At 52.1% G+C, this 24,695-nt stretch overlaps 1 protein-coding gene across 2 annotated transcripts in view; it reads left to right on the forward strand.

Moving 5' to 3' along the window:
* The window catches only part of TMEM266 (transmembrane protein 266), a 113,602-nt gene that overhangs the window by 82,169 nt on the left and 6,738 nt on the right, over positions 1-24,695 (forward strand). The window contains exons 8-10 of one of the 2 annotated variants that reach the window (XM_080808503.1): positions 2,797-2,912; positions 16,300-16,470; positions 16,602-16,791. In XM_080808503.1, the coding sequence (XP_080664629.1) occupies positions 2,797-2,912; positions 16,300-16,470; positions 16,602-16,791 (477 nt within the window). The remainder of the gene's footprint in view (positions 1-2,796; positions 2,913-16,299; positions 16,471-16,601; positions 16,792-24,695) is intronic. The other variant, XM_080808504.1, reaches the window with a different exon arrangement.

Consider the following 24,695-nt stretch of genomic DNA (forward strand, 5'->3'; position numbering starts at 1 on the left):
ACAGAGCCACCACAGACGGGCCGGCCTGCCCCTCAAGGAGGTGGGCTCCTCCAGGACTTTGGGCAGCCGGAGCCAGGCGCTCGCATGGAGGGGTAGCGCACAACAAGGAGGTTATATAGATGATGATTCCTGAGCTTTTTTTAAGTAGCAAAACCCTGTCTTCTGCAAAATCTTATGCAGCTCTCCAGTGCGAAAGATAGATTAAAAGGGAAGCGTTTTGATGGACTTGAAGGGGGTGGGGGTGGGCAAAGCCCACCTCCTTGCCCTCTCTTCTCCTGGGGGCATCTCTAAGGACCTTCTGAGCAGGTTCAGACCACCGTTAGATAGACTATTAAGACTACAGATTGTATCGTATATAGACTCTTAAGGTCACTCTGGCCCTGCATTTTGGTTGCAAATGTCAGAAATTGTGGCTATGAGGATACCCCAACACCCAACAGCATTTGCAGGGGAGTGGGGGAAGGGTAAGGGGCAGGAAGGACAGCCTCTGGGGTCTCTCCTCCCCTGGCAGGGTTCCCTCTTGCTAGTCCCTGCCCCCACATCCCACCCGGTTAGCACTGTGGGTTGGGATGTCTTTTCAGGGAGCTAGCTCCTAATCCAGAATCTTCATCCAACTGGAATGTAACTTTGTAAAGTCCAAACCGGGAAGGCTCTGAGAGGTCGTCTCGTCCATTCCTGTCATTTGACAGATGGAGAAACTGAGGCCAAGAGGGACCCTTGTCGCAGAGCAAGCGAATTGGAGCTCAGGCCCCCCGGCAAGTACCAGTGTGCTCTTTATCTGTACACTCACTCTCATCTGCTCAGGGTGCGTCCACTCACAAGAACATCATTTCCCTTCGGAGCAGGAACAGCGCCTTCTGGCTCTTCTCAGCCACATGTGAACAGCTGTACACCCTCACACTGATGGGTCTTGACAGCCCATTGCAAACGCTCTTCCCAGCTGCTGCCCCTTTCTCCTGACACAGCAGGCGTGGCTGTACCACTGGAAGCCTCGGGATAGGGATGTGCTGGGTGAAAGTGTGGGTGTTAATTTGCTTCTCTCACCCTGGGTGTGAATTGGCTTCAGCAGAGCTCTGAGGAGGCAGAAGCCACTGGGTCCAGCCTTGGGAGTCTCTTGCAGGACAAGTGGGCTGCCCTCCAGTTGAGAAGCAAACAGGAGAATTCTGCTTTCTCTGCCCCGCATGATTCCTGCAGCAGCCAGAGAACACCCAGAGGGTGGGAGACCATGGGTGGAAAAGGAATCAAAGAGTGGAGATGTGGAGAGTTGTAGAATACAGCGGCAAGAGAGGCATGTGACGAAGTTTCTGACAAGTCAGGAAAAGCTGAATTCTGCGACATGAGAAGAGCATGAAGGCCAGAGGCCCGGGGTCGGGTCAGGAGTTGATACTGAGACTTCACAGAGCCTGGAGAACTGCCCAAGGGAGGGACCCGTTGGGCTACCAACCCGAGGCTAGACTCTCTCCTCTGGGTGAATAGGACTGTCCATGAGTAAAAGAGACCCAGAATGACAGTGACTTAAAACGGAAGCCTTTCTCTCATAGGAAAGTCTGCAGGTCGGGAGTCCCGGGCTGATGTGGCACTCTCTGTAGTTGAGACTCCAAGCTTCTCCTGTTTGTTGCTCTGCCGTACATTGTCTACTTTCCAAAGTCACCCCATGGCCCAAGATGGCTGCTCCAGGGCCAGCCATCACATCCTCATCTCAGCCACTAGGAAGAAGGAAGAGAGGAAGAAGATAGAGGCAAAAGGAAAGCCCGAGCTGCCTTTCCTCTTTAGACATCTTTATTGAGATATAGTTCACACACCATGAAACACCCATTCAAAGTGCACAATTCCATGGCTTTTAGTATATTCCTAGGGTCATGCAAATATCACCAAAACCTAAGCTTAGAGCCTTTTCACCACTTCAAAAAGAAAGCCCGTACCCACTAGCAGTCACATCACATGACCCTCCCAGCCCTAGGCAGCCACTAACCTAATTCCTGTCTGTAGATTTGCCTCTTCTGGACATTTCCTATAAGTAGGATCATAGTCTATGTCTTCTGGTGTGTCTGCTTTCCTTCACTGAGCAAAAGCTTTCAGGTTTCATCCGTGTGTAGCCTGTTTCATTTCTTTTTATTTTTGCATCCTGCTCGTTTGTATGGACAGGCCACATTTTCTCTATCCCCTCATCCGTTGCTGGACATTTAGCTTGTTTCCACATTTGACTGCTGGGAACATCCATGTCCAAGCTTTTGTGTGGAGGTATGTTTTTGTTTCTCTGAAGTGCCTAGGCATGGACTGCCCGGCCCTGTGGTCACTCTGGTTTAGCCATCTGAGGACCTGCCCCACTGTTTTCCAGAGCGGCTGCCCCATGTCACTTTCCCACCAGCAGTGAGTGAGGGTTCCAGGATTTCTGCTTCCTTGTTACCGCCAGCTCCCGGAAGCTGCTGCATGACACCTGCACTTGCCTCCCAATGTCCAGACTGTGGTCTCACAGCTGCCCATAGCTGCACAGGATACTCAAAAGTCCAGCCCTTGCTCTGGGCAGCTGTGCACACAGCCAGAAGGAAGGGTGCTGTCACTAGGACAAAGGAGGAAAACAGTTCTCTTGGTCACCGCAGGTTAGGGTTCTAGCCCTCTTATACTGTCTGGGTACTGTGGGGTGCCTAGACATCCCCTGAGCCCCTGCACCCCCCGGCTCCTCTAGGAACCACTCCCGGACTTGAACCTGCCACTGGCTGGCTGCTGGGACCGGCCCCTCTCCCGCCTGAGCCCCACAACTGCCAAGTTCTTCACGGAGCTGTCTCTGTCTTCCAGCTTACGTCCTGCCGGTGAAGGTGGAGATGGAGATGGTCATCCAGCAGTACGAGAAGGCCAAGGTCATCCAGGACGAGCAGCTGGAGAGACTGACGCAGATCTGTCAGGAGCAAGGGGTAATGCCCTGCCACTCCCGGGTCTGTCCAGAGCCAAGGGCCCCGGTGATGCCTAAAACCGCAGGAGACCAGAACTGCAGGGCCCCCGAGGACACATGGGGAACCTAAGGCCCACAGAGTGGGAAACCAGTCTCTTAAGGTCACTCCTGCTTGGCCTCACCAGGCCTGGGCTCAGCACCAACTCTCAGGCCAGGGTGCTTTCTCTTTGTACCATGGTGACCAGCCTGAGCCAGCCATCACCGACTCAGTTCAGCAGAGTCTTCTGGACACAGTGGTCTCAGAGCAGGGGACAGCTTCTGTCCGCAGAGGTTGCTGGGCACCACTGTGGACCAGTCACCACCCAGGACCCCCAGACACCTCCCCCCGCAAAGAGGTGTTCACAGTTCTCTGTGCCTTCCAGGAGCTGTGGGGAAGACAGAGAGGGGCCCTGTGAGGCCATGCTCCGCAGAGCCAGTGGGGCGGGGCGGGGGGCAGCTGGGTTCTGCAGCAAGACTCCAGAGCTCTGCAGAAACACAGCCTCCAGGGAGGGGGTGTTCTGGTACCTGGTGTGCAAGGTGAGAATGCTGCAAAGGGGACCAGCGAGCGAGGTGGTGGAAAGTGTGGAGGAAGATAGACGAAATGAAATATATGGTCATTCTGGCTTCTCCGTTGGGTTCTGGGAGGAGGACAGGCCACTGCCCCTTACCCTATGAGCCACATAAGCTCTACCCCCCACCCTTAGTCCCCAGGACCAGCCCAGGCATAGAATGCCCCAGCTACTTATCCCGTGTGGGGCTGAGCACTTCTGGCTTGCAGTGCAGTGAGGATGGACACCCCTTGCTCCCCGCCCCTGCCCCTCTGTGGAGCCCAAAGGCACTCTCTGTGGGGGTCTGAGGGCCACATGCATCTGCCTGGCTTTTCACCCTCATACGTCCTTCATCTCGTACATAAACACTCTGACGAAGTCAGACAGAGTCCCCTCCCATTCCGACAAGCCCTGTGCCATCCCATCTCTTCATTTTGGTTGTGATGTACCCCTTGCCTGAGCCCTTGCCCCTTGTCAGCCCTGCCTAACTAATTTGTGTGCAGCCTGCGTGTCCTGGCTTTTCCACTAACCACAGCACTGTCCTCCTGCAGCAGTCACTGCTCCCTTAACCCCTGGCCCTGCTGTGGGCCTCCGCTGAGCACTGGGCACTCGCTGCCGCGGGCTCTGGTTCTCTGCACCCGGGACTGCTGCTCCCATGGAATGGGATGCTCCCGCAGGATAGACCTCATCTGACTTACATTTGCCCGCGGCCCAGCACCCTCTCATGGCGGGTCTCCAGGCCCCCCAACCCCAACCTCTCCTAGCTGGAAGAAGAGCTGGAGGGAGTGGGAGGTCTGTGGAATGTCACCACAAATTGATCCCTAGAATTGTCCACAGGAACAGGCACACAGAGTCTTCAAAATCAGCTCTTTGGAATGTCTGTCAGGGAACCAAATCTTTTTATCTACTTTGGGAACACGATGGCCTTTCATTTCAGCACAAAATGTTTATGAGAGACAAGAGGGGACATCAGGGGACACAGCCCTCAGGAGAACATCCTCCTCGGGATACTGGGCATGGGGCAGTCTTTACAGGGTTGTGGACCTGGGAAGACCAGTGTTCTAGTCCCTAAGTGGTTGGCAGCAGCATCACTCTCACCCGTGCATCTAGTTTGCCAGCACCATCACGGCCTGTGCTGGGCACTGGGGACACTGTGGTGGAGAGGATTTGGCCCCTACCCCCAGGAGGCTCTGGGTGGCTCAAGTCTGGCAGGCCCCCCCAAAAACAGGGGCAGTCTGGTGCATGCCTGGGGCAGGGACATGTCTGGAGTTCTGCATGCTGGGAGGCAGGGGAACGGATGGGTTTCCAGAGGAGCTGGCATTGGGCAGGGCCACTTGGAGAAGGGTGCCTGGCAGAGGGGACAGGTGAGGCAGTAGAGTGGGTGTTGTACCACGGAAGCTCAAGGCCATTCAGGAAGGAGGAGGCTGGCTTGGGAAGGGCCTACATGGCTGATCTGGGAATTTGGGCTCCATCCCGTGGGGAAAGGGGAGGCCTGGGATGTTAGAAGCAGGGGTGGGAAGTCTCAGGTTGGAGTTTTTGATGGATCTCTCGGACTGCTATTGGAGGTGGGATGGGCAAGAGTGAGAAACGGAGAGAAGAAGCCTGGGCTGAGAGGCTTTCTCAGCCACCCGGCGGGGAGAGGCCTGGGTTCAGAGCTGACAGAGGTCTAGAGGAGGAGGGGAGAGGTCAGATCTGGGTGTCAGCCAGGATCTGGCTGGAGCTTGGTCAGGCAGCTTTCAGTCTGCTAATAGGAAAATGAACACCACGTGGCTGCCGTTGGCCACGTGACAGACAGCGACAGAGTACCACATCTGCCCTTCATAAGCTCTCACACAGCCCTCCAGCCCGGCAGAGAGCAAGCTGACCCACTGCAAGCCTCACAGTCACAGCGCATGGGCCACATGGTTGAGAGAAAACCCTACCAGCAGCCCCACCCCCAGTTCTTTCCACCAGGACCCCCCATCCTCAGCCCACAGAGACCCCACATGTGGCCTCCCTCCCAGGGGTCCCAGCCAAGGGGAGACTCCCTTGGATTCTGCACAGGAAAGAGCTAATAAATAAAGACAGATTTCCTCTAGGTAATGACATCTGGAAAAGAGATGAGCAGAAACAAACCATTTTAATTTAAAAAACACCTGAAGCCTGTCATCTTAGTTGAGGCAGCAAAAAGGGCCAGCTGGGCTAGAATCCCAGCGGGTCGCAGGGAAGGCGGGAGGAGCCCGACAAGACCAGAGAAACCAGGGCTGCTGCTGTCCCAAAGCTGAGCACTGCCCTCTCCATGGGGTGGAGCACATGGACACCTCATTCCCAGCTCTCTTCAGGACCAGGTTTGAGATTTGACTGGGTTACAAACAGCCTTAAAGAAATGAGAGTGCTGGCTCACAACACATCCAGGACAGCCGGACACTTTGAGAGAAGAGTGCCCGGAATGGTTGAGAATAGACTTTAGGGGCAGACCTGAGTGCAAAGCCAGCTTGGCCACTGATGGGCCTTGTGGCTTTGGTCACTGATGGGACCTGTGTGGCCCTTGGTTTTCCTAATCGGAAAAAGAGGAATAGTGACAAATTCCATGAAGGATGGTTGTGACATGGTGTAGCCTGAAGCCTGACCCACGATGAATAGTGACTGCCAGCCCACACCTTCCCCCCATGTACACCCATTTATTTTATGGATAAGACGACTGAGGTGTGGGTCACTCACCCGAGAGCTCACAGCTAGTTGAGGGCTGTGGGAGCCAGGAATAGACCCAGCTGTCCTAACGGAACACTGTTCTTTCCCAGCCCACCTTGCTTAGGGTCACGTTCTATGCCATTTTTCTACCCATGTCACTTCTCGGTGCTCAGTGAAGACATTGGCCAGATGATGCCCCAGGATGTCTTTAAACCACAGCCTGAGCACAGCTCTCGGACAGGGACAGATGTAGCGGCACTCAGCCATCTTGGTGGTATTTCCAGACTCTCCCACTGTACCCATCTCCCTGCCACCCCCACACCCCCTCTTTGTCAAAAACTCTTGCGCGCTCTCTCCCTGCTGGAATTCTCAGTTTAATAAAGCAGTTTCCACATCAGATTCATAAGTGCTACCTGAAACACTGAAATTTACCAAAGTTCCCATGAAATGTTTAGGATCTCAGATTAAATGAAACAGTCAATTTGTATTCATCCCACTCTCTTCCTGGGGTGTATCTGTGTAAATATTTCCCAAGACAGTATTCATCTTAGCTCTTTTTAAAATAAACTTTATTTTTTAGAACAGTTTTAGATTTATAGAAGAGTTGTGAAGATGGTACAGAGTTCCCATGTCCCCCACACCGAATTTCCCTGTTAACATAACATCTCCTATTAGTATCATGCATTTGTTACAACTAAGGACTTGATATTGGCGTGTTATTATTAAAGTCCATACATTGTTCCGATTTCTGTAGTTTCTAGCTAATGTCCTTGACCTGTTCCAGGATCCCGTTCAGGACACCACATTACGTGTGGTTATCATATCTCTTTAGGCTCTTCCTGGCTATAAAAGTTCCTCTGACTTCCTTTGTTTTTGATGACTGACCATTCGGAGTACCGTTCAGATATTACGTAAGACCCATGACTGGGATTTGTCTGATGTTTTTCTCATGATTAGACTGGAGTAATGGGTTTTTGGGGAGGAAGATCGTCACATCACATCACATCGAGGGTACCTGCTGTCAACATGACTTCTCACTGTCTGACGTTGTCTGATCTCTGCTCTGTAAAGTTACTCTGTTTTATTCATCTTGGCTTTTTTAGAAGGCTTTAATTACTTGTCGCTGTGACCCTGTAGAGACTCTCAGGTGACATAGTTTGCTGGTTTCTTGCATGAATATCTTGTACATTTGATCTTCTGTGCCATGTGGCAGCTCCCTTCTTACCACAGGCACACCCATTGTGCCCCAGGACCACCTTATGTTATAAATGAAAGTGTCCTTAGAGGGCATCTGACACAATCCTAGATTCGGCACACGGGGGCGCTCTGAAGCACAGAGAAGGGGAGAGGTGTGCCCACCATCACACAGCAATTAGGAGATGAGGATGGAAACAGGGTCTCTTACCCCCTCACTGCAGTGCTCCCCCTGCGTCCAGGACCACACTGGCCTCTGGTCTTCACAGGGAGACAGGACACAGTGTTTCCCTCATTTCCATCATCTCTTCTGCCTGCTAGGCTCACCTCATCCTTAACAGATTCCTCCTGGAAATCTGGGGCCAGCGAGAAGAAGGAGACTCTGTTAGGCAGTCTTACCTTTCCGAAGCCCTGGCTGGCCTTCAGCGGCCTGCTTCCAGATTGCTCCCTTCTGTGACGGGAGCAGACAGCCTCAGACCCTCTGCGGAAAGTTCCTCCCCTTTCCCTTGTATTTTGCTCTCTGTCTGGATCCTGGCCAGATTTTCTTTGGAATTAATCTTGCCAGTACACAGATGGGCTCCAGAGGCGGGATGCTAGTTACTGTCCTTCGGAGAGATGGTGTGAGTTCTTTGTCTCTGTGTACTGGCCGCTTCAGAAATTAAAACTGTTTAAGGTGCAATGGTTAAGTCACTGCCATGATATATTCTTCCAGCTCATCTTAAGAAACCACTTCTGAGGGTTTATGTACAGCTGTGTGCAGGATCTAGCTCTAATTCTGAGACATATTCTGAAGTCCCTGTTGTACCTGCTCTTTGCCCCGTAAGCTTTGCCTTTGGCCTAGAGTTAATAGGATCCAGCCTGGCTCACTGTCAAAATGTATTTCTCTTCTCTGCTGGGTCCTGTGGGAAGGATGGAAGAAAGTTAATTTCTCTTTCCTCAGTACTGTTCACCCTGAGACCATTCGCAAAAACCCAGGTATCAAGGGTGACTTGAGGCCCAGCCTGCAAGGAGGGACATGGAGCTCTGTGAACCCCTTAGGACAGCCTTGGGCCTTGGGCCAGCATCAGTCCCTGAATAAGGAGTCCTCTGTGGGGGCAGCCCGGAGTGGTGGAGGGAGTCTGCTTAGACAAGGGGCCAGCAAGCGAGATTCTGACCTCCGCTCTGCCAGCGGCTAATCTCCCCTTTAATCCCTGGGCCTCAGTTTCCCTGTTGGAAAAAATGGAGGAAACAAGGCTTATGTCATGAGGATGCTGTAAGGATCAGACTAATTCAAGTATCATATATAAAGTCTGGTCTACTGGAGTCTTTCAGTAAATGTAAAAAAAAAAAAATGGAAAGAGTAAAATAATCACTATATAATCATATAATTGTGACCACTTACAAATGCACCCCCATGTATTTTAGCTTCCTTTGATCTTACAGTCAGAGTGCATAGGCTAGGTCTTATTAAACCCTTTGTAAATGGAAAGACAATGCTGAGAGAGGCCGTTGCTTCCCAAGGGTTGCCTTGTGGTGGAGGGCAGGGGATGGAACTCGGCATCAGGTCCATCTGCCTACGCCAGAAACAGGGTGTCTGGACAAGTCACTGGCAGGAGTAACACAAGCTGCTACTTCAGACAAATCCAGACATCACAGTGGCCTAACACAAGAGGAGTTTGTCACTCACATCACAGCCCGGTGCAGTTGCCACGGACAGCTAGTGATGGCTCCCCAGTCCCCAGTCACTCTGGCCTCCAGGAGCTAGTCGTTTTCTAACTGCTGCTTCTAAGTCCTTGGGGCTTTCTCCCTTCAACGGGGGAGAAGTAGAGAGTTGTGCAGTTAGTCAGGCTTCTGCCCCCATTTTGTAAGTGGGACTGAGTCACACAGGCACACTTGAGGCACCAGAGGCTGACCGAAGTGGTCTATGTGCCCAAGAAGAAAACAGTCACCTGAAATGACGCCCATGGGCTCTCGACGTTCTGTCCCTCTCCCTAGTCCCATGGACACAGTCACGTTTAGTAATCCTCCCTGGGTGGTGCAAGTCTCCCTGGCCATTTTTGGGTTTTTTTTTAAGATTTTATTTATTTATTTTACAGACAGAGATCACAAGTAGGCAAAGAGAGGGGGGGAAGCAGGCTCCCTGCAGAGCAGAGACCCCGATGCGGGGCTTGATCCTAGGACTCTGGGATCATGACCTGAGCCGAAGGCAGAGGCCTTAACCCACTGAGCCACCCAGGCGCCCCTCCCTGACCTTTTTCTAGAAGAAACAGGATAATAATCTTGACCTCAAGCAACAGGCATTTCCGGTGGTGGTAGGCAGTGGCAGGAGGGGTGGTGTCCTGCTTCTCCCCCTCCCCCCTCCCCCCTCCACACCTCTCCCTCCATTCACTCTACCCTCATGGCAAGGGGTTATAGTCCACTTGTTAGGTCATGGGAGGTGACCTGGGGGACTTGCTCTGCACCCACAGCTCCCTGGTACTCAGCACCCCTGACAGAAGGCCAATGGCTGCACAAATTCTCACCTTTGAGGCTGGGCAGCCAACTCAGAGCAGGGCCTCTGTGGCCATCAAGAGATTGGAAACCATAAAAAAGGGGTCCCATCCTGGTTCTGGGGGTGGTGCTTGATAGCTCATTCCAGAGAGTCCCCTCTTTTTTCCTGGAGAGGCCACAAGTCCCCAGCTCAGCACAATTGTCTTTGTTACCTGGATTATTCAAGATTCCACTGTGGGAAGGGAAGTGTGTGTGTGTGTGTGTGTGTGTGTGTGTGTGTGTGTGTGTGTTTAAGCATGGGAAGTGATTTGTAAAACAGCAGATAGCTTTAATGACAGGCCTATTTAGCTGATAAAATTAGCCATCAGAGGAATAACTTATGTTATCCTTTTGCCATAATTTAAATTTATGGCCAACTACCAGTCATCTTCACAATGGATGGAAAGGGGCCAAGGTCGAATTCAGCTTCCCCCGCTCCTAAATCATTAGTTTGCAACTGTCTCCTGATTTTTATTGTTACCAACAATGGCAAAACTAATGGAAATAAACATTGGATGCCATCCCAATGGCAGATAGGTTTGAAGGCAGGGCATTCTGTGCAGACAGCACTAATAGGATGGAAGAAAATTATTGCTATTGCATTAGATACCGTCCAGCTTCTGGCCGGAGTGTGCATTGATCAGGCCAAGGCCGTGTCAAGTGTACTCCACAACCCAGACCATTAAAGGCAGAGATGGACTGGGTGTGCCGGCCCTGCCGCCCCAGGGGTCTGGCCCCACCTGGGCAGGCACTAAAAGCCCAGCCCCAATGGAAGGGGTCTGACTCCTCTGTAATGCACACCGAGGGCTTCCCTGTGGATCCTGGCGGATCTGCTCTGGTTATCTGATAGAAATACTTAGCTAATGATGCACATTAAGGGCGGCTGTGACTGCACTTTCATCTTCCTGGGTCTCAGGATGGTCTTTAATTCCCCATGTGTCTTTAGCCCTGGAGGCCCAGGCAAGCCCTAGGAGCCTGGGTGTTCCTTCTTACCTGTTTTCAGCAGTTTCACTGCAGCGTGTCCAGGGGTAGGGTTTTTGTGTTTATCCTGCTTAGGATTCTGTGTTTCTTGATATTTTCTTGGATTTTCTTGATATTTCTTGGATTGATATTTTTCATTAGATTTAGAAAGTTCTTAGCCACGATTTCTTGGCCGATTGCTTCTGCCTCATCCTTCCGTCCTCCCCCTGGAGCTCTGGTTGCATGTTCGGCGCTTGGAGCGTGCCTCCCATCTTACACCCTCTTCTGTTCACTCACTCCCCCTTTTTTTCCTTCTTTTCTGGCCATAAGTTTCAATATTTTTCTATAGACCTATCCTCAAGTTCAACAGTCTTACCTTCTACTATGTCCAGTCTGCTGCTAAACCTACACAGTGGAAAACCCAATCTCAGACATTGCATGTTGAGGTCCTAGGAGCTGCACTGGATTCCTCTTACAGGTTCTGTTTCTCTGAACATCCATCCTGTTCACCTTTCCCCCACTTTAACATATTAATCACAGGTATTTTGAAGTCCTTATCTGCTAACTCAAATAGGCCTAAGTCATCTTCAGTGGAAATTCTAAGCACCCTCTGAACTGCTCTGTTTTTGTTGTTGTTATTATTGTCAGAGAGAGAGAGAGAGAGAGAGCCGTGCGAGCGAGCACACAAGCACGCAGAGTGGCAGGCAGAGGCAGAGTAAGAAGCAGGCTCCATGCTGAGCAAGGAGCCCAATGCGGGACTCGATCCCAGGATCTTGGGATCATGACCTGAGCCGAAGGCAGCGAGCGACTTAACCGACTGAGCCACCCAGGTGTCCCTGAACTGCTCTATGTTTTTATAATCAATTCTTTTTTTGCTTATTTGCATGAATAGTAATTTTTACTCTGTGCTACACATTGTTGATAATGTGCTTTAGGGATTCTGGATTATGTTATCTTTCTGTAAAGAGTCGGCCCTCTGGGAATGGGGCATTTCATCAGGGAGCTGGGGTGGCCCTCAAGACAGGAGCTACCTGTCCCTTGTGCTTTATTCCCTCCCAGCTGGGGTCCCAGAGCCAGCATGGACCTTGTCATAGACTCAGAGTTCAGCTAGTCTGTTTGCCTTAGAACACAGTAAAACCGAGGGCCAAAACGGAAGAGACTCACCACAAGTCAGAGTGAGGGAGGGCAATGGGCTGAGAACTCAGGCTTCTGCCTCCTCCAGCCCTTACTTTCTCCCCACTTGGTAGCCTCCTGCTCTTTCCTAGCCCCTGTAACCATCAAGCCCTCTGTGTACCGCTTGAGCTCAGTCTCTTTCATCTCGTCCCCAAGGCTTCACCTTGATACAAAGTCTGCGAAGCTAGAGGCCAGAGGCTTTGGGTCTGGGCCTGGCTTTGCTTCTGATGCATCCTGTAGTCTTAGCTTTTCCCCTACTCTGTCTCCCAGGACAGAGACTCCTTCCCACCCGGAGCCCCAATTTACCCACTGACTAATTAGGTCCTGATATCCTAGGACCCCTGACAGCATTTTGGTCAGCTGGGGAAGCACACATAGCCTTGTTCAGTATAGGGAAAGCAGCAGCCAGGCTCTGAGGGTCCCAGGGCCCTGCCAGTCCCCTGGAACTGAGCTGGCTGAGCTGAGAGCCACAGAGCTATCTGTAGTTTCCCTGTAAAGCGTCTGTCCTTCCTCCTCAGGCCAAGGGCTGAGAGCATCCAGCCACCACACCCTCTGAAGCTTGTAAAATTACATCCCTCTCCTTTACCCATTCCAGTGCATGCCCATGCTAACACTTTGACCTCCTAAATAATTTCCTCATCTCCTGTCTCCACTGTCTCCAACCCAGTCCAAATTCCGGTCATCAGGCCTGGGCTGCAGAAGTAGCATCTTGACTGTTGGTCCTACTTCCACCCTGGCCCATCTCCGTCCAGTCCTTCTCCACTCTGCTGCCAGCATGGGCCTTCCAAAGTGCTCATCTGAATCAGCACACCACCTCCTCCAGCACTCTGCCTTCTCTTCAAAAGATTTCAGAGGCTTCTTGTCGCTTTTTTTTAAAAAGGCTAACATCCTTATCACATCTTACTGTGGCTAACGGGCTCTGCCTGGATTGGCCCCTGCTGATCTCCCCAGCCTCTCTCACCTCCCAGTCCTCTGTCTTGCAGACACACCAGGCCTCCCCTGCAACAAATGCCACCCAGGGTCAGCCCCTGGGACTGTCATGGGAGATTTACTGCAGTGCAGCAAACATGGCCCTCCTCACTTGGGGCCACTGAGGACTCACTTCCAAGCTGGGAGAGGCATTTCCATTCCAAACCACATAATAGAGTTTTAACATAGCCCTCACCATGCTTTACCTGAATGAGTGAATGAATGAATGCATGCCTGCCTAGGAGAATTCCCATACACTTGGGGTTCATATCTCTAGCCTAAAACTTGTTTTAATGTCTGCACATGTGGGCTTGGGGCTGGGCAAGCCCTGGCCTCTGGCTGTCTGGCCTAAATTCCAGTGGGACACTCATGGGCAGCTCTGGATCAATTACAAGTTATCAATAATGCATCTGTTCAGAGTGGCCTAGGAGGCCATTAGCCTCCTGGCCCTGATGAGCAGCCTTGGAGAAAGTGGGCTATGTATGCCCATGGGAAGTTCAGATCAGCCTGGGTAAGAGGGGCTCCCAGCCCCAGTGGAGCTCAGGAGGGTTGCCTCATCAGCCCTATGGGACCTCTGAGAACTTGCTGCCAGAGGGGTGGTTTGACCTCTCTCCCCATGCACAGAAGGCCACCCCGTAGTAAGCCAGCCTCACTTTCTCAGCCTCTGCAAATAATAGACCCATTCTAGTACTGGGTTCTTGAAGTCTAGAGTCGGAGCCTAGACCAAGAGCAGCGTTAGGGCTCAGCATGGGATCAGGCCTGGGACTCAGTGTGTGAGCAGGTGTAGGGTTCACAGCATAACTATGGTTGGAGCTCAGTTTCTGACCATAGTCAGAGTTTAGTGTGTGAGCAGGGTCAGGGCTCAGACTTTGTCTTATCTTTGGGCTAGGATTGGGGCTCAGTCTGAAACCACAGAATTGAGAAAAGCTAATTAGTTCTAACAATATTTATTGAGTGCCTTCTCTCTACCAGGCAACAAAACAGACAAGATCTCTGCTCTTACAGAGACTGTATTTTATTAAGGGGTGAAGGGCTGCGGTCATGGGCTGGAGCTCTCACTCCTGGGGGCCAGTTAAGTACACTTCTTCCCAGCTCTCCATGACATTGTGTTGGTAGTTTGCAGTTGGTCTTGGAGGAGTATCTACACCACAGAGGTTAGTATGAACTACTCATCAGGCTTTTTTTTTTTTTAACCAGTGTACTATCACTGCAGTAAGAGAGGGTAAACCAATAGACAGTCCTTAAAGAAAATGGTAGAATGACCACACATACTTATCTGATCTTCTTTCCCAAACTCCACTAAAATGAAAATTTAAGAACCATAAACACATAAGAATTAAGAAAGTGTCCCTGTTCATAACAACAAAGAGGATAGAGATTTCGGTGGATTTGAGGAAAATGGACAGAGGATAAGAAAGGGGTAACCAATCTACCAGAGTGGAGAATTTATAACGAAAGAGCCTACGGAGGATAGTGAGGGAAATGGGCTAATTCTCCCCTCAGAGCCCCTGAGAGTTTGGGAGGAAGTGGGGGAACAAACGGGAAGCTGACCAAAGGGAGAGGGGTTGGCTAAATGCCTGTACACACAACATTTGAGCCCCCTAGACTCCCTCCCAATCCTACACAGCCAAGAGACCACATCTCCCCACCATACAGGAATCACAGAGGTTTGTTCTCTGGAGAAACTGAACCAGAGGGCTCTGCAGGTGGACCCTGGGTTAGAAAAGGGCCTGGGGAGAGGCTCAGGGCTGAAACCAAGGATTCAGTGAAAATCCTTCCATGTAATAGTGGGATCCTTTACCCCATTCCCCTGCCCAGCTCCCAGCACAGAGGCAGCCAGAGGTTGATGGGTTTTCTGAAAAACTGAGTGGTCCCGGAGACAAAATATGTGGACACTGACATTGGGAGGTTTCCCCGATGTCAGTCTGCTGCCTGGCGACCCTAATGTTAGTGAGTGGTTTAATTGTGCATTTCACACCAAAAGAAAAATAATAAAATATTAAAATAGATTTTTAAATATCAGAAGGTGATAAGTACAATGCAGAACATTCAAGAGGCTGGTGTGACAAAGTACATGGATGGCTACCTTGGGGGGGGGGGGCGGAGGTCAGGTCTGAGATGGGCAGGGCCAGACGGTGCACCTGCTTTGTAAGTCAAGGGTAAGGAGTTGGGTTTTCTCCCAGCTGAGTTCTGTAGACAAGGTGGGGGTGACATGATCTGACCTAGGTTTGTGAGAATCCCACTGATCCCTATTGGGGATGGTAAAAGGCTGTAGAAGTTGCAGTTGCCCAGGTGGTGGAGGTGGAGGGGGGTAGACAGGCTTGGGGTAGCACTTGGAGGTAGAGCTGGACACAGGGACAGACTGGATGGTGGGGGAGGGAAAGCAAGGAAGCAAGGGAGGTGATGACATTTTTGGCTCCAGCTAAGATGAGATAAAACCACCTGAGGAGCAAGTTCTTGTATATAGTGAAGAGTCCTGTTCTGACCAGGTTGAGTTTGTGATTCGTATCTCCCAATTCCGTGTTGCTGTCAGGTAGGAGTTGGAGGTGTGAAGCTAACTTTACAGGGAGGGGTCAGGGTTGGACGCTGAGTATCCTGAGCAAGTAGGTAATCTAGGTAGGGATCCCAGACACTGGGCCCCCCCTGGGACAACCCTGCCCACCCACGCAAGCTCCCACACACCTGCTTCAGGCCTTCGCGGTTTACCAGCAGGTCGTGCACAGCGATGCAATGTGTGCTTGGGGCACTAGGTGGCAGTGAAAGCTCTCCTGGCCGCTGAGCCCACAGCCAGGCCCTTCAATGTCAGACCCAAGCTGTCTTGGCCCAGATGGCCCAGAAAGGCCCCAGAGTGTAAACAGCCATTTCAGCCACAAACCCAAGAAGCATCTGGGAACCTCTTTGGTTCCCCAACAACAACAACAAAATTAACCAAAATCAAAATGTGTGCAGTGTTTTACACAGCCCTTACTTAGCACTCATGCCCTTGAAGAGGTCCAGGGGGCGAGAACCCCTTATTATACAGACAAGGGAACCGAGGCCACAGGGCCAGAAAGCTGCAGAGCGGGGAATGGAGCCCAGTCCTTCCTGAACACCTCCTAGGAGAGGGGAGTGGGTGTTGCTGGAAGACAAAAGGCCAATGGACAGACAGCCCAGCGAGCACAGGAGGCCAGGGGGGCTCCCAAGGCTGGTGAGGCTGGCGCTGTTTGTTCCGGGCATGCCGTCTTCCATTCAGCATCCGTCTAAGACCCCTGACTATGGCTTTCGCTTTGACAAGCACCATCTGGGTCACGCATTTAGGCAAGGAACCAGAAAAAGGTTCCAACCCAGGTTTTCCGATCCCTCCTTCAGCGCCCTTCCCGCAGACCACGGCCGTTTCCTCTCATGGCCACCTTGTCTTCCCAATGCGACGAGGCTGTACAGTATTGCAGGAATGAGACACAGGAGCACGCTGTAGCACCTGGAGAAGACTCCAGAACCGTCCAAGGCCCCTGCGATCCACACCCGTGTCACTGGAGCCTTGTAGGGGCCGCCCCCCCCCCCCGCGGACGCTCCGCGCACGCCTTCCGCCCCCCAGGCTCGGGCTCCGGCTCCGCCCGCCGCCCCCCGCCCGCGCCCGCGCCCCCGCCCCCACCGCCCCTCTCCTCTTGCAGTTTGAGATCCGGCAGCTGCGGGCGCACCTGGCGCAGCAGGACCTGGACCTGGCGGCTGAGCGCGAGGCGGCGCTGCAGGCCCCTCACGTGCTCAGCCAGCCGCGCAGCCGCTACAAGGTGGTGGAGGCCGGCACGTGGGCCGAGGAGACGGCGGCCGAGAGCGTCGTGGAGGAGCTGCAGCCCTCGCCAGGTGAGCCCGCCCACAGCCCCCGCGGCCGGCCGGCCCCAGAGAGGGCTCTGTGCCGAGCTGCCTGCGCCTCGGGGAGACTGGGGCGGGGCTCTGATGGCGGGGTGGAGGGTGCAGGACGACCTTTCTGAGCCTGGGAGCGAGCGTATAACCAAGATACCTCGACCCAGTCTCCAAAGGATCCTAGTGACTTGTACCCATTTCATGCCTGCGGGCCGCCGGCGTGCATGCGTTATCTCCCCGGTCCTCAGAGCCAATAGGAAGTGTGACTTGACTATTTGTGGATGAAATAAAAGTCGTAAAGGCGCATCCCCAATAAATGGCAGAGCTCGGCTTCAAGCCGGAGACCTGAGACCCTTACTGGACTGCGCAGTCCACAAGGGCCCAGACAGAAAAGTCCAGGCCTAGGGCCACGGCCAGTACGGCCCAGAAACCTGTCTTGGCGCTGGTAGCAAACGGATGGGTGGGTAATGTTAATGGAAATGGGAGCACAGGGCATGACCCAGGGCACTGAATAGAAGGCCAGCGGTGTCACCTCAGACAGGGGACTTAACCCTCTGAGCCTTGGTTTTGCTAGCTAACAAATGCGAACAATGCGGAGCCTTCAGGGTTGTCGGGAGGCTCAGGGAAGCCGGTGCAAACAGCCCCACAAATGCCAGGTATTGTTTTGTGATGGGGTGAAAATACCCGCACCTGGGGACACAGATGTGTCAGGTTTGGGTCTTCGCAGCCTTTCAGGAGGCTGTGTTCTCACAGGCTCAGGCCAGGGATCTACCTCAGCTCAGGGGCATCAGGAGCCAGGCAGGGGGCAGGATCTGTGCCCACCTTAGGGCCCCAAAGGGATCCTGAGAGCTCCCAACACAGACCCCCTGCCCCACCAGGCACATTTCCTGTTCATGTCTGAATCCTCCCTTCCTAGCTTGCACCTGAAAATGTTACCACTAAAATGATGGGTAAGGGGTTATTTCACTTTACTAAGAAATTCTTTTAAATATTGACCTCCCCTAATAATTCAGAATAATTCACCTTTATGGGGTTGTTTGTTTGTTTGTTTATCTAAAGGTAAAGGAACTAAAGTTTATCAAACCCGTCCAGGGAAGTTTTCACAGTGTGAGCTGGTTGAATCCTCACACCTCCTTTGTCTCCTGTGGAGCAGGAAACTCAGACCCAAAGAGGTCAAAAGAATTTCACAGGGTCACACACTGGAAATGATAGTGCTGAGCTTGGAACCCAGGCTGTGGGACCCTAAACCTGAGCTTGGTCAAGGGCCCCTTCACCTTGCCGTGCCGTGTTCCCCTTGCCGGGACAGCCAGGCAGGGCTGGGCAGTTGGGAGGCCAGAGGCTGGAGCCCCAGACTCTGCTACTCCACAGCTCTATGACTTGAGGCTTAGTGTTCCCTTCTGTAAAGTGGACTCACAGCTCCAGCTCTGACTGCCTCTAAGGAAACAGGAGGGAGCTGATGGGTGTGAGGAAGCTCTGGAGTGAGGCACTGGGAATGGCTTTTGTGAAGTGGGGTGATTGCTCTTATGATCTTCTGAGAGACCTTCACACCTCAAAACTGTAGAATTTGAGCACTGGGAGAGACTTCTTGGAGTCCAGCCGATGCACTAATCCCATCTAAAACTCTTACTGGCCTCAGTTTACCTTCCTTTAACAGTAGGTGCTCCAGCCTCCCAGGGAAGCCCACACCAACTCAGCTTCAAGTGGCTCTGCCTATTAGAAAGTAGTTCTTCAGGCGCACCTGGGTGGCTCAGTCCACTAAGCGTCTGCCTTTGGCTTCAGGGTCCTGGAATCAAGCCCCACAGCCAGCAGGCTCCCTGCTCAGCGGGGAGTCTGCTTCTCCCTGTCCCTCTGTCCCTCCCTGCCATTCATGCACACACACTCGCTCGCTCTCATAAATAAAATCTTTAAAAAAAAAAAAAAAAAGTAATTCTCAGGCTGAGCTGAGGTCTTGCCCCCAGGTACCTACCTCTCCCACTTGGCTGCAGTTTTTACTCATTGGTGTGGGCTGAGGCATTCTTTCATTTTATTCTTTTATTGAGGTATATTTGACACACAATGTCACACTAGGGCGTCCTTTTGGAGACTGGCCTCTAAGTGTTTTTTCGTCCAGGGACTGTCACTACATTTTTACACCAGTCCTCAGGGGAGAATCTCCCCAGGTTTTTGCTGTTTTGTCCCTCCTTGAACATTCAACTGTTTTGGCTCCTCTTGGAGTGACATCCAGAACAAAACGCAGTTCTTGGGAGCTGCAAGACCAGGGTGGAGTGCTAAGGGGCCACCCCTGCTTTTCTGTTCTGAACCAAGACCCCTTAGATGTGGCTTCCAGGAGGGAAAAGAAGGAGGCAGAGTAAGACCGGAGAAAACTGGGTCACACTTGAAGCCCACTTAGGGTCAGTTTGACCAGTTCTGTGTCACCAGCCAGGATGTCACTGGTCTGTGCCGACCCTCTTGGGGGTCAGACTGGGGGGTGTCTGAACATGGCACTCGGGCCTCCCAGAGAGATGCCAAACCTGTGCCTCTGGGAGCAGCTGCAGATGCCCCTCCCATCTAGTCCTGGACCCCAACCCTGGCCTCCTTTCTCTCTCCTGTGACACCCCCACCGCCCCCTCTTTAGATGCACACCTGCCCTCCACCAGTCCCAGTCTGTGCCGCCTGCCCCGTACATTCCCCCATGTGCCTCTTGGGCCACCTCCCAGCCAACCTCTAGAGCCATCAGTAGCAAAGCCAACACCTCTGAGGCAGAGGGCAGAAGCGGGGGAGGAGGGCTAGCAAGTGGTGAGGGTGATTCACAGCCTCCCGTGGGCCCGGGAGAGAGGGCATCTCCTGGCTGATTTCTCTTTGACTAGGAGCTGTGTCCAGGGAGGGATTTCCATGACACTAGAAATTATGGCCAGCAAGCTAGGGGTGCTCCGGGCCACTCTGGGGATGGAGAAAGGGCAGCATTTGTTTCTTCCAATGACCATCAGGCCAGTGAGGGCTCTGAAGCCCACCATGTCACAAGCCTGCACAGGCAGTCCAGGGATTAACCTGCAGAACTGAGCAAGAAGTGACAGGAGCTTGGGGAGGGGACCGTGTTTGCTGCAGGAGAGCAGCTCCAAAGGGCAGGCAGGGTGCCGAGGGGTTCCTGAGGTTCAACAGTTGTCAGCAGGTCAGACCCAGACTAACGCCGACCAGCTTCTGTTTAGACTTGGTCTGGCACAAATCATTTTTAAAACCCAGGCTGCAAAGTTCCAGGCTTTGGGGCCTGCCAAGTTCCCGGTGGCCCTGTGTGGTCATTAATACTTCCCTCCCAAATTTATTAGTCTTGAACCTCGCCCATAATTTATGAATTACACCCGCCGGTGAGAGTGCTACAGGGTGCACTGTATATCACGGCAAACCCCAGAGTCCCTCTGTGCTGCCCTGGTGCTCACAGAAACCCTCAGAGGTGCCCCAGGCCAGCCGGTCTGGGCTTCCCCTCTGCTAAGCAGAGCTGGCTCTCATGTGGACCCTAGGAGGGGGAGGCCCGTGTGCTGTGGAGACCAGTTGGGGTTTCTGCCACCACTGGCCTCCTCATGTTCCTCAAAAAATTAAAAATAGAACCTCCATAGAATTCCACTTTGGGGTATTATCCAAAGTAAACAAAAGCACTAACTTTAGAAGAGGTGCCCCACATTCATTACAGCATTCATCATAATAGCCAGTATAGGGCAACAGCGTGAGTGTCCAGTGGTGGACGGATGAAGTAGATGGGGTGTATATACACAGTGGAATATCACTGGGGGACCCTGAGGATCCGGAGGATCTCCAGAGCTGTCGAGCTGGACCAGGAGGTCCTCGCATGAAGTAGTGAGGCAGCTGTCAGGGCAGAGTAGGCTACGGCGATCCTGAGGAAGGGACAAGAGTGGAAGACTCAGGCTGGGTTTGAATCTCAGCTCGGCCTTGAACAAGTGACTTAACCTCTCTGAATAGGACTGGCTTCATGGTTGGGTGACCCTGGGTGTCCCACAGGGCCTTGAACTTGGTTCACTGCTCTGCTGTCACCCTCTTGAAATTCTTAATGCCTTTTTTTTTAAATGTGTAATTGACATATAGCATATTACTTTCAGGTATACCATGTAACGATCCCATACTTATATATATGGCAAAATGATCATAATAAATCTAGTTAATGTGTTACAAAATAGTTACAAAGTGTTTTTCTCTTGAGAACTTTTAAGATTTACTCACTTAGCAGCTTTCAAAAATGCAATACATCACTACTAACTGTAGTCACCATGCAACATCATATCTCCAAGCTTATTTATTTCATAACAAAATTTGAACCTTTTGACTCCCTTCACCCATTTTGCCCAGCCGCCACCTCTAAAACTACCAGTGTGTTCTCTGTGTCTGTGAGCTCCGAGTTTCTTGTTTTTGTTTTGTCTTTAGATTCCACATAGGTGAGCTCATACAGTATTTGTCTTTCTCTGCTTGACTTATTTCACTTAGCGTAATGCCCTCCAGGGCCATCCATGTTGCAAGTGCTGTGATTGCTTTCTTTTTTGTGGCTGAATAATATTCTGTTGTGCGTGTGTGCATGCGTGTGTGTGTGTCCATATATACCACATCTTCATTTGTCCACCACGAGACACTCACGTTGTTGGCTGTTATGATGAATGCTGTAATGAATGTGGGGTGCCTCTTCTCAAGTCAGTGTTTTTGTTTACTTTGGATAAATACCCCAAAGTGGAATTCTATGGAAGTTCTGTTTTTCATATTTTGAGGAACCTCCATACATTTTCCATGTGGTTGCACCAGTTTGCATTCCACCAACAGTGCACGAGTGTTCCTTTTCTCCACATCCTCGCCAGCACTTGTTTCTTAAGGTTTTGATTTTAGCCATTCTGACGAGTGTGAGATGATATCTCGTTGTGGTTTTGATTTGCATTTCCCTGTGATTAGTGATGTGAAGCATTTTTTCATGTGTCTGTTGGCCATCTGGATGTCTTGTTCAGGAAAAATATCCAGATCCATCCACTTTTTAATGGGTTTGGTTCTTTTTGCTGTTGAGCTGTAAGAGTTCTTTATACATTGTGGATATTAACCCCTTATCATATGACTTGCAAATATCTTCTCCCATTCAGTAGGTTGCCTTTTCGTTTTGTTGACGGTTTCCTTTGCTGTGCAGAAGCTTTTTAGTTTGCTGTAGTCCCTCTTGTATATTTTTACTTTTATTGCCTTTGCTTTTGGTGTCAAATCCAAAAAAACCACTGCCAAGACTGATGTCAAGATGCTGACTGCCTATGTTTTCTTTCAGGAGTTTTATGGTTTCAGGTCTCACATTTAGGTCTTTAATCCTTTTTGAGTGAATTTTTGTTACGATGTAACATAGCGGTTCAGTTCCATTCTTTGGCATGTGGCTGTCCAGTTTTCCCAGCACCATTATTGAAGAGACTGTCCTTTCCCAATTATATATCCTTGGCTCCTTTGTCATAAAGTCATAAATTAATTGGCCATATATGCATGGGTTTATTTCTCGACCTTCCTGTTTTTGAACAAGGAACCCTACAATTATGCTGCTGGTCCTGTCTCTGAGCCCCAGTTTTTCCAGAATAAGAACAGTAGCAGAAGCATATCTTCTCTGAGAAGTATTGGGCTTTTGGTCATAGGCACAGCCCTCACGCATGACACACAGCAGGTGCCCTCCTTCTGTGAGGGCTGCTGAGGCATGGGGCAGCAAAGTGGAGTTAGGGAGCAGAAGCCCCAAACCAAGAATCAGGGCTTCCCTCTGAGCATTGGGGGCTGTGTCTGCACAGGATGTGGGGTCCTGGCACTCCACCCCACAGCACAGCTCCTCCCACCACCACCCCCAGGGGCCCCAACTGACTCACACCCTTTCAGCCTCTGCCTTGCCAGGCAGGTTGGGGCTCCGCCCAAGGGGCAAACACAGATAATGAGCGTTGCCATAAGCAGCACTCCAAGGGCTTTGGGCGGATTAGTCAGGATGCATTTGCAGAGTGCTTTCACCCCAGGAAGAAAGGCGCCAGGCAGCCAAGAGCAGCTGCAGCGGCCGCCACAGAAGGCTCAAGACTTTGGGGTCGGTTGGGAACACCGTGGGCTGGGATTCAGAGGGGTGAGGAACAGCCCCGGGCTAGACTTGACATTGGTTATCTCAGTAAACCTCACAGCTCACCAGCATCCAGGTGTTTCATCCGTATTTTACTTGGGAGGTAGCTGAGACTCAGGGTGCCTAGGGATCTGCCCGGGACCGCAAGGCGGCAGGTTTGTCTGGGAGCCTGTGTCCTGAGCTCCATCCTCAGGGTGGGGTGGCTCCTCTGTGGTCCTGGGGTGCCTTGGGGCTGAGTCAAGACAAACCCTGGAGCAGGGGATTATTCTTAGGTGAAAGGTGAGCAGACCCCCTGTGGAGGCTCAGTGGCGGCCTGTTCCTTGCCACAAGCCTCTAGACTTGCTTCCCCTCCTTTCCCCACCAGTCACTAGTGTCCAGGCAGGTACCAGTGACCGGGAGCAAGGCTGTGTGCCGTAGGATGACAGGGCCTCGCAGAGGGTGAGGTGGACGGTGCCGGGAGGCCCTGCAGGCCGCTGACCCAGAGACGGTCATCTGTCCTGTCAGCACTATCGAGTGGAGGCTGCCATGTGCCAAGCCCTGTGCTGAGTGCGAGGGAGGTGCCAAGTAAGATGTGGCCCCCGCCCTTCAGAAGCTCTCAGCCCCTGCCGTGGGTGGGGACACGACCCCAGCCCAGGTGGTCTGTTCTGGAGAAGAGAGCCTGCTTGAGGCAGAGAGCGGGGAAGGCTAGTGCCAGCATTGCTAGAGGAGTCTGGGCAGGCTTTGCTTTCAGATTTCTTTTTTTTTTTTAAGATTTTATTTATTTATTTGTCAGAGAGAGAGAGAACACAAGTAGGCAGAAACAGAGGGAGAAGGAAGCTCCCCTCTGAGCAGGAAGCCTGATGCGGGACTCGATCCCAGGACCCCGGGATCATGACCTGACCCGAAGGCAGATACTCAACCATCTGAGCCACCCAGGTGTCCCTGGGTGTCAGATATGTGTCTTCAAGCTCATGCTGAGGCCCCTGTGTGGGTCCAGGTTTGGAGTAGAGAGAACACATGCAGCCTGGACAAACGTGCAGTGGCCACCTGGGTGAGATCCGGGCTCAGTGTCATACGTATCCACGGAGCTAGCGATCCCATTCATTAAACCCACAGCCATGACAAGAGTCCAAAGGGGAAAGCATGAGGTCTGACCTACAGCTGGACCACCGGACCACAGCAGAGGCATCAGGGGTCCCTGGACTAGTCACAGACTTGGTAGGAGTTGGGTTGTTGGTAAAGAAAGAGAGCACTGCATAATGACCAGGGTCCCAGCCTGGGTGGGCAAGGAAACCATTCACCAGGTGGAGGTGGAGGGAGAAACTGAGCTCTCTTGCAGACATGATGCGTCAGAGGTGCCTGGAGGTCCTGCAGGAGAAGTTGTCTCGTTGGCCAGATCAGCCAAGAGCTCAGGAGAGACATCAGGCCTGGCCTAGCTGGTTTTTTTCAATGGCGTGGACGAAGATGGGGCATCCTTGGTTAGCATGGAGCTAGGAAGAAGCTCTGATCCCTGCACTGAACCAAGATTAAGAGTGCTCCTGAACGTGCCACCCTGCCTGCTGAAACCAGCAAGCTGACACTGGCCTGGGATGGGGATTACAAAGTCCTCCATGGGGGTAACCCAGCCAAGTGCGGTCGGCGCTTGGCCTGCCCTGCCACCGCACCGAAGCCCTGGTGGCTCATGAGTCCTCGGAGTGGGGCGGTCGCTGTACGCACTGGGAAGGCGCTGGGCTGCATGAGGGGGTGATCTCACCAGATCTGGGGAAGGACAGGTCTCCTGAGTCATCCTGGCCTCACAGGGCAGTGGCAAGGATTAAAGAAGCGTTGTGTGTGCCAA

Source organism: Martes martes (genome assembly GCF_963455335.1).
Source record: "Martes martes genome assembly, chromosome: 7".
NCBI classification, from domain to species: Eukaryota; Metazoa; Chordata; class Mammalia; order Carnivora; family Mustelidae; genus Martes; species Martes martes.